We start from the raw sequence: 10,171 nt of genomic DNA, 5'->3' as shown, positions 1-10,171 counted from the left end.
AAGATCTAGAGATGATTTATAACAGATCAGGAGACCATTAGCTTTCTAGTCCATCCTAACAAAGAGGAAGATACTCTGGAAAGATGGCCAGGATGGGCTCCCAGCTTCAGGATCGCAATAGCTGGGAGGATGGTGGTATGGGTCATTCTTCTACTTACTGATATTAATTCTTGAATATATCCCCACATGTCAAAGAATATCACAGTGTCTAATTTCTTCCCTTCTCTTTGCCCTATACTTTCTTCACATCTCTTCTCGGTGTCCCTCTTGAGAGAGGGCTTTCCTGATCATCTCTGTAAATTTGTAGCTATCTCATAACTCTATACCCTAATCTACTTATTGATTATCCTACTAATCACCACCTGAAGTATATTTATTTGATTAGTCTCCCCTGTCCTCCCGTTCACCCCACTATAGAATGTAAACTCTTTTAGGGAAAGGACTTGTGCCATTCACCATGTATTTCCACTTCATAGTAAAAATCCTGGCACATAGTAGGTGCTCAATAAATATTTGCTGACTAAGTATTGTTTGAATAATTATTGGATGAGTGGATTACTGGAAACTGGGGTGGAGAGGAAGGAAGAAGTGGCAGGCAACCAGAAAACCACATCATACTCATTCTGATTGTTATAATGCCCTTTGTGTGTTGTGTTAATCATTGTCATACAGAAGTTTCATTTTTTTTTTTACATAGTCACCATATTTTAAATTTTCCTTTAGATCAATGGGTCCTGGGAATTATTGATTCATTATTTCAGATCAACTGAAAAATGTTGTGAGTCTCTAAAGCAACATGTTTATTTCTTCAGTTAGCCCACTGATTGCCCCACTCTGTGTCCCAGTATTCATGCCTCATTTCTGCGCATGCCATCAGTTCAGTTCAGTTGCTCAGTCACGTCTGACTCTTTGCAACCCCATGGACTGCAGCATGCCAGGCTTCCCTGTCCATCACCAACTCCGAGAACATGCTCAAACTCATGTCCATTCAACTGGTGATGTCATCCAACCATCTCATCCTCTGTCATCACCTTATCCTCCTGCCTTCAATCATTCCCAACATCAGGGTCTTCTGAAATGAGTCAGTTCACATCAGATGGCCAAAGTATTGGAGTTTCAGCTTCAGCATCAGTCCTTCCAATGAATATTCAGGACTGATTTCCTTTAGGATGGACTGGTTGGATCTCCTTGCAGTCCAAGGGACTCTAAAACATCTTCTCTGACACCACTGTTCAAAAGTATCAATTCTTCAGTGCTCAGCTTTCTTTATAGTCGAACTCTCACATCCATACATGACTACTGGAAAAACCAAAGCTTTGACTAGACTAGCTGCAGGAGAAGGTGGTGAAGCGTGAGGACCTCTTCATCGTCAGCAAGCTGTGGTACACGTATCACGACAAGGACCTGGTGAAAGGTGCCTGCCAGAAGACGCTCAGCGACCTGAAGCTGGACTACCTGGACCTCTACCTCATCCACTGGCCCACGGGCTTCAAGCCTGGGAAAGACTCCTTCCCCTTGGATGAGGACGGCAACGTGATTCCCAGTGAGAAAGATTTCGTGGATACCTGGACGGCCATGGAAGAGCTGGTGGACGAAGGGCTGGTGAAAGCTATTGGAGTCTCCAACTTCAACCATCTCCAAGTGGAGAAGATCTTAAACAAACCTGGCTTAAAATACAAGCCGGCGGTTAACCAGATCGAGTGCCACCCATACCTCACTCAGGAGAAGTTAATTCAGTACTGCAACTCCAAAGGCATTGTGGTGACTGCCTATAGTCCCCTCGGCTCTCCCGACAGGCCCTGGGCCAAGCCCGAGGACCCTTCCATACTGGAGGACCCCAGGATCAAAGTGATTGCAGACAAGCACAATAAAACCGCAGCCCAGGTGCTGATCCGATTCCCCATGCAGAGGAACCTGATCGTGATCCCCAAGTCAGTGACTCCTGAACGCATTGCTGAGAACTTCCAGGTCTTTGACTTTGAACTGGACAAGGAGGATATGAGCACCTTGCTCAGCTACAACAGGGACTGGAGGGCCTGTGCCTTGGTGAGCTGTGCCTCCCACAGGGATTACCCCTTTCACGAGGAGTTTTGAAGGAGTTTTGAAGCTGCGGGTGCCTGCCCTTGCCCAGGTGACCTGCCATCTCCCACCTCACTTTTCTTGTGTGTAGCGTAATTTGGCCCGTGTCCCTCAGTGGTGGGTCAGCGACTTCTAGACAAACCAGCAAGGGCTCGGCCAGCTTGGTGTCGGGTCCAAAGAGCAGAATCAGTAGATTAGTAGAAGTCTCTTCAGTTTACGTGACTACTGGAAAAACCAAAGCTTTGACTAGACGGACCTTTGTTGGCAAAGTAATGTCTCTGCTTTTTATTATGCTATCTAGGTTGGTCATAACTTTCCTTCCAAGGAGTAAGCGTCTTTTAATTTCATGGCTTCAGTCACCATCTGCAGTGATTTTGGAGCCCAGAAAAATAAAGTCAGCCACTGTTTCCACTGTTTCCCCATTTCCCATGAAGTGATGGGACCAGATGCCATGATCTTAGTTTTCTGAATGTTGAGTTTTAAGCCAACTTTCTTCACTCTCCTCTTTCACTTTCATCAAGAGACTTTTTAGTTCTTCCACCTTTTCTGCCATAATGGTGGTGTCATCTGCATATCTGAAGTTATTGATATTTCTCCCAGCAATCTTGATTCCAGCTGGTGCTTCATCCAGCCCAGCATTTCTCATGATGAACTGTGCATAGAAGTTAAATAAGCACAGTGACAATATGCAGCCTTGACGTACTCCTTTCTTGACTTGGAACCAGTCTGTTATTCCATGTCCAGTTCTAACTGTTGCTTCCTGACCTGCATATAGGTTTCTCAGGAGGCAGGTCAGGTGGTCTGGTATTCCCGTCTCTTTCAGAATTTTCCACAGTTTGTTGTGATCCACACAGTCAAAGGCTTTTGCATAGTCAATAAAGCAGAAATAGATGTTTTTCTGGGACTCTTGCTTTTTCGATGATCCAGCGGATGTTGGCAATTTGATCTCTGGTTCCTCTGCCTTTTCTAAATCCAACTTGAATATCTGAAAGTTCATGGTTCACATACTGTTGAAGCCTGGCTTGGAGAATTTTGAGCATTACTTTGGAGCATGTGAGATGAGTGCAATTGTATGGTGGTTTGAGCATTCTTTGGCATTGCCTTTCTTTGGGATTGGAAAGAAAACAGACCTTTTCCAGTCCTGTGGCCATTGCTGTTTTCCAAACTTGCTGGCATATTGAGTGCAGCACTTTCACAGCATCATCTTTCAGGATTTGAAATAGCTCAACTGGAATTCCATCACCTCCACTAGCTGTGTTTGTAGTGATGCTTCCTAAGGCCCACTTGATTTCGCATTCCAGGATGTCTGGCCCTAGGTGAGTGATCACACCATCATGATTATGTGGGTCATGAAGATTTTTCTGTATAGTTCTTCTGTGTATTCTTGCCACTACCATAGCCTGTAAATAAAAGTACACCATTTAAAGAAAATGGTCAGTCTGAAGTCTAACTACTCTGTGTGCTGCTGCTGCTGCTAAGTTGCTTCAGTCGTGTCCGACTCTGTGTGACCCCATAGACAGCAGCCCACCAGGCTCCCCCATCCCTGGGATTCTCCAGGCAAGAACACTGGAGTGGGTTGCCATTTCCTTCTCCAGTGGCATGAAAGTGAAAAGTGAAAGTGAAGTCATTCAGTCGTGTCTGACTCTTAAGCGACCCCATAGACTGCAGCCCACCAGGCTCCTCTGTGCATGGGATTCTCCAGGCAAGAGTACTGGAGTGGGGTGCCATTGCCTTCTCCGAACTACTCTGTGTAATTCTACCCAAATACCAGCATATGGAGCTATTCAGCAACATCCTGATTACTCTTCCCTGAGAAACACGCTGTCAGAGAAATTGCAGTTTTTCCAAACTGAAATTTGAGGTTTTAGCTGCTTCAGTCACCATAGTAAGGGACATCTTTTGTGTTGTCTCTTGTTCATAGTGATAACTGCTTTAGGTGTAGGTCTTACAGAAAGCATGTGCCCCAGAGCAAGTACAGGTATCTGGCTCTTTTTTATTTTTCCCTCGCTTTCAAGTCAGTCGCTTGGCTTTTGGGAAAGACCTCTACTCTACATTAGTACCTGTTTCACTAACCAAAAGAAACTCAAAGAAGATTTCTGTTTTATGAATTAAGCTCTTCTCTACTAATAGAAGTCTTCTGTAAAAGCTAAGTGGTGTAACGTGAGCTTTTGGAAAGCAGGGAGAATATGCTTTTTTAATGCTGTTTCAGCTCAAAGGTTTCATAGGAATGCTCTGTTGCTGGATAGTGGGGGAAACCTGTGTCTCATTTTCCAAATGCTGTGGAACTGACTACTCAAGGTGCATCTTTCATGAGCTTAAGAAAATGTCTATTCTAGTTCCAACTTTGTCCTGATTCACTGTCTAGATAGGGTGTTCATTTTAAAATAATGTCTAATTAGGTGATCACTCCTATTGCTTCCACTTTAAAACTTTTAATTTATGTCACTCTTTTCAGACTCCTGTAGGCAAAGCCAAATGCTAAGAGTAGAAGGCTTGTGTGTACTCAGAGACCATGTGAAGGATGTGTAAATGCATGTTCTCTGAAAATACAGTGAAAGTTTTATTCTAAATACATTGTTTTTGAACTGTTTGACTTTGGGCAAAATTCTCAGCTTCTCTGACCTTCAGTTTCTTCAGTTATAAAATGACAATAAGGAAACCTGTTTTTCAGAATGATTGCAAGTATGACTACTGAGGAAGCTAAAACTACAGTAGTTGTTATCTTGTTTTACGAATACGTGTTCTGTAGAACACTGTATATTAACCCAGGAGCCCCAAACTCACAGTAGAACAACATATTTGAGAAGACAGTGTGTTGGGAACTTTCTGTGAGGAGTCAGACCTGATTTAGATAGGCTTAGAAGAGAAGATTTCTTGTTTTTAAATAGAGTGGTCTGATCCAGAAAAAAAAGAGATGCCAGTGGATAAGACCTGTTCGCTGGGTAGCAGCAGCAGCCGCTATGGCTGTGGCTATGGCAGAACTACTGAAATTTTCACAGCCAGGAGGCAAACCAATTGTCTATGTTGGTCAAGAACTCAGAACATGAGCCAAAGAACCTGAACGTCACCAAAAGAAATGTAGATTCATGCACTTAATTTATAGGAATGCCATTTGCACCTGGGAAGCCCACATGAATCTCTACAGACACATTTTTATTAAAAAAAAAAAAAAAAAAAAAGAAAGAAAAAAAGAAAGAAAACAGTGCTTCTAACCTGAGTTGAGGACAAAACAAAAATAAAATTTAAAAATTAGTGGTAAGAAACCTCAGATCTGGACATTCCGTGGCTGTTTAAGTACTACCTGGTTATGAGTCCTGGGACCCCCTCGTTGTAAAACAGCACCATACAACCACTGACATTCAGAGTGATGAATGATGAGCCCGGTTTATGTATGTGGAATGTATTCTGAAAATATCACAGGTGGTAAGCTTCGTTTAGGAGAAGGCAATGGCAACCCACTCCAGTACTCTTGCCTGGAAAATCCCACGGACAGAGGAGCCTGGTAGGCTGCAGTCCATGGGGTTGCTGAGTCAGACATGACTGAAGGACTTAACTTTCACTTTTCACTTTCATGCATTGGAGAAGGAAATGGCAGCCCACTCCAGTGTTCTTGCCTGGAGAATCCCAGGGATGGCAGAGCATTGTAGGCTGCAGTCTACGGGGTCGCACAGAGTCGAACACGACTGAAGTGACTTAGCAGCAGCAGCAGCCGCAGCAAGCTTCGTGTATTTAGTATTTCAGTTTAATTTTCTGATTCTGAATTTTCCATGGTTTCTTAAATCATGCTTTCAGAAAGCTTTAAATCATATAAGATTTAAAACCTGATTCCTTCATTCATGTTTACAGTGATCTAATGTTTCCTGAGTTTATTCTGTATGTGAGACAGTGATCAGAACATACTGAGAGGTCTGACCTCTTGCTGTTTTTAATAATCCTTTACCTTGAGAAAGTTAAGTGAAGTGACAGTTGTTTAGTCATATCAAACTCTTTGTGATCCCATACAGTTCATGGAATTCTCGAGGTTTGAATACTGGAGTGGGTAGGTAGCTTAGCTGGTAAAGAATCTTTCTGCAATGCTGGAGACCCTGTTTTGATTCCTGCATGGGGAATTTCTGCTGGAGAAGTCATAGGCAACCCACACCAGTATTCTTGGGCTTCCATGGCAGTTCAGCTGGTAAAGAATCCACTTGCAATGCAGAAGACCTGGGTTTGATCCCTGGGTTGGAAAGATCTCCTAGAGAAGAGAAAGGCTTTGGACTGTATAGTCCATTAGGTCACAAAGAGTCAGACATGATTGAGTGACTTTCACTTTTGCTTTTACTGTGAGAAAAAGATAACAGTGCAGCTACAGTTTATGTAAGACTCTGAAGTATTTTTCTACGCTTTGGGACAACTACTTAGAGCAAGCTGAAAGAGCACAAATTAGCTAACAAATCCCATTACCCCTTACCTTCTCTTTCATGATTGATACAACAAATGAGAAAATGTAAATATAACACATTGTAAATCTATGACTTACAAAAAATAAAAAAAGAGATGAGGGAAATATTTACCCAATGAAAAAATGTAAATATGCATATTTAAGTGGGTATTATTGATATAGGATAAATAATTTTAATAGAAGTACATGAGAATGCTAATCCTTTTTTATTAATCTAAATTTATCATTTCAAATATTTGTATGCCTTTCTGGGGCAGGTTTAATTACAGTATGTAAGGCCAAATTTATTCCACTGAAAACAAGAGAAGTTCTATTCAGCTGACATGTGAAAAACATAAATCCAAATTCAGTCCAAGACATCTTTTCCTTACTTGTTTCGGTACTTAATTGTGGACTCCTACATTTGTGGAGAGTTTGAAAACAGACTCCAGTACGCTTGCCCATCAGTACCTGATGTATTCCTCAGCCCTGGTCCTATTTCTTTGAGGACTTTCATTTTCCTCAAAATGCTGTTGTGGTTAGAGTAGAGTTGAATTCCTTAAGTCTTGAAATATACATCGCTTTAAATGATCCAAAAGTAAAGAGGAATTGTGTCATTATGTCATTTGGGGACCATGGAATCGACAGCAGTAGGAAATAGATGTGTGAAAAATTGTGAAAATGCTGAGCTCACTCAGTGAGCACATTCACCACATCCTGTGACTGGATCCTTCAGTGCTATTTGCACAGAATCCGAGAAGCAGCGATCTTATCTTGAGATGTGTGTGAGAAACTGGCCGTTACATCCAGACTCCAATATCATATTATGCAGGCAAATGTATTGGTTACGTGACTTGTGCTGGTTGTTTTACATATCTATCCCATGAATGGCCTCAACAATCTTCTGAGTAAATACTGCATTCATCTTTTTTAATAAGTGATAAAACTGTGACTCAAATAATTAAGTTCCTTTCGAAAGTCACCTAGTAGGTAAAAGACAAAAGTGGAATCTAAATTTTTTGAATGATTTTGGGGTCCACAAGTACTGTCTGACACCTTATAATGCCAAGGTGCTTCTTAAATTGACCTTGAAGATAACAAAGCTTCATTGTAGTTAAGTAGGACCTTCTGTGCCCAGTGTCAGCCCCAGGGAAAGCTAATTAGATACAGTAAGTTCTTATATATGAACCCTCAGTTGCGAACTTTCAAAGATGCAGACATGCATTCCATCAGCGTCAGGTATGAGTGAAATTGCAGCTTGCTCTCATCTCCTATTGCTGACAATCCTTCAGCTCTACCGTCTCCCACCTCTTCTCTTTCTCCAGTCAGTAACTCTTCTTTCCTCTTCACTGGAGGCCAGTCCTGGTATGCCAGCTGTTGTACTGTACTGTAAGATAAAAAGTGTTGTGTTTTTTTGTGTTTGTTTTTAATAAAGTATTATTTGTATGAAAAGTAGTATACACCTATTAAAGAACAGTAGGTATAGCTGATTGTGTTAGCTGGGTACCTAGGCTAAGTTTCTTGGACTGAGGAACAAATTAGACTTACAAATGCGCTCTTGGAATGGAACTTGTTTGTATGTAGGGGACTTTTTAAAAAAATATGCTTCATTTTTTAGTGCAGTTTTAGGGTCAGTTTTTGCTTCCCTGGAGGCTCAGAGGATAAAATGTCTGCCTGCAACGCGGGAGACCCGGGTTCGATCCTTGGGTCGGGAAGATCCACTGAAGAAGGAAATGGCAACCCACTCCAGGATTCTTGCCTGGAGAATCCCATGGACAGAGAAGCCTGGTGGGCTATAGTCCATGGGGTCGCAAAGAATCAGACACCACTGAGTGACTTCAGTTACTTTACTTACTTGCTGCTGCTACAGCTAAGTCGCTTCAGTCGTGTCCGACTCTGTGCGACCCCACAGACGGCAGCCCACCAGGCTCCCCTGTCCCTGGGATTCTCCAGGCAAGAACACTGGAGTGGGTTGCCATTTCCTTCTCCAATGCATGAAAGTGAAAAGTGAAAGTGAAGTCGCTCAGTCGTATCCGACTCCCAGCGACCCCATGGACTGCAGCCTACCAGGCTCCTCCGTCCATGGGATTTTCCAGGCAAGAGTACTGGAGTGGGGTGCCATTGCCTTCTCCAACTTACTTAGGGTCACAGAAAAACTGTATGGAAGACACATTTCCCAAGGCCCTCTGTCTTCATTCATGCATAACCTTCCCCATTATCAACCTCCCTCACCAGGATGTACAGTTGTTTCAATGGATAAACCTACATATCACTTCATGGCAAACAGATAGGGAAACAATGGAAACAGTGAGAGACTTTATTTTCTTGGGCTCCAAAGTCACTGCAGATGGTGACTGCAGCCATGAAATTAAAAGATGCTTGCTCCTTGGAAGAAAAGCTATGACCAACATAGACAGCATATTAAAAAGCAGAGACATTACTTTCCCTTCAAAGGTCTGTCTAGTCAAAGCTATGGTTTTTCCAGTAGTCACCTATGGATGTGAGAGTTGGACTATAAAGAAAGCTGCTGCTGCTAAGTCGCTTCAGTCGTGTCTGACTCTGTGCGACCCCATAGACAGCAGCCCACCAGGCTCCCCTCCCTGGGATTCTCCAGGCAAGAACACTGGAGTGGGTCGCCATTTCCTTCTCCATAAAGAAAGCTGAGGGTCGAAAAATTGATGCTTTTGAACTGTGGCGTTGGAGAAGACTCTTCAGAGTCCCTTGGACTGCAAGGAGATCAGTCCTGGGTGTTCATTGGAGGGACTGATTTTGTTGAAGCTGAAACTACAATACTTTGGCTGTGAATAACATATCACAATACTTGTCTCAAATTTTCTTATATGATCATTTTAGAACTCTTTTTTAAAAGAATATTTAAATTACATATTGAATCTCTTTGATTTTGGCTAAAGTTTTATTATTATCTACACTTCAAAGTTTACTCCCAAAGTTTTGGAACGTTTCTTGTGAGTATCACATTGAGAGCAGAAGACCCAGCTCTTCATGACTTAAAAATATCTCCTGTGTATTTTAATCATTTACCATGTTATTTATTTGTTCTCTCTGGTAGGATATAAACTCCTTGAGGTAAGGGATGCTTATTTCTTACATTCATCGCTCTAGGCTCTGATCCTAGAAACAGTAGCTGATATATACCTTCTCAATGACTGTTGTGAGGCAATGACTGTTTAGCAAAGATTGTATTGTTGAATGAATGAATTCCCCTTGCTTCCTTCAGTATGACACAGAAACTGATATTTCCTGATATGTTGTCAAAATGACTTTAATCTTCTGTCAGTACTTTAGTTTGTCAATTATCTTTTTCAGATAAGGTTACCTTGGTACCACAGTCATCCCCCTTTACGTGGGGTTTCACTTTCCATGGTTTCAGTTAATCTGCAGTCAACTACAGGCCAAAAATATAAACTAGAAAATTCCAGAAATAAATAATCCTTAAGTTTTAAATTCAGAATTGCCATTCTGAGTAGCACGATGCAATCTCGAGCTCGGCCCCTCCATCCAGTCTGAGATGACCTCTTGTTCAGCGTATCCCCCGTTAGTCACTTAGCACCTGCTTGGCACCTGCCTCAGTTATCAGATTGTGTATCGCAGTACCACAGTGCTTGTGTTTGCTGCTGCTGCTGCTAAGTCGCTTCAGTCGTGTCCGACTCT

The 10,171-nt window shown here is 42.2% G+C and overlaps 1 protein-coding gene across 1 annotated transcript; it reads left to right on the top strand.

Moving 5' to 3' along the window:
* The first annotated feature begins 1,308 nt into the window (after positions 1–1,308).
* On the top strand, positions 1,309–2,307 carry LOC129626974 (aldo-keto reductase family 1 member B1-like). The gene has a single exon (XM_055546463.1). The coding sequence runs from the start codon at positions 1,576–1,578 to the stop codon at positions 2,092–2,094; it is 519 nt and encodes a 172-aa protein (XP_055402438.1). The 5' UTR covers positions 1,309–1,575; the 3' UTR covers positions 2,095–2,307.
* The last annotated feature ends 7,864 nt before the right edge of the window (positions 2,308–10,171 follow it).

The sequence above is a fragment of the Bubalus kerabau genome, chromosome 14 (genome assembly GCF_029407905.1).
Source record: "Bubalus kerabau isolate K-KA32 ecotype Philippines breed swamp buffalo chromosome 14, PCC_UOA_SB_1v2, whole genome shotgun sequence".
In the NCBI taxonomy this organism is placed as follows: Eukaryota; Metazoa; Chordata; class Mammalia; order Artiodactyla; family Bovidae; genus Bubalus; species Bubalus kerabau.
Note: the sequence above shows the minus strand (reverse complement) of the source record. Positions and strands in the feature narration are given on the sequence as shown.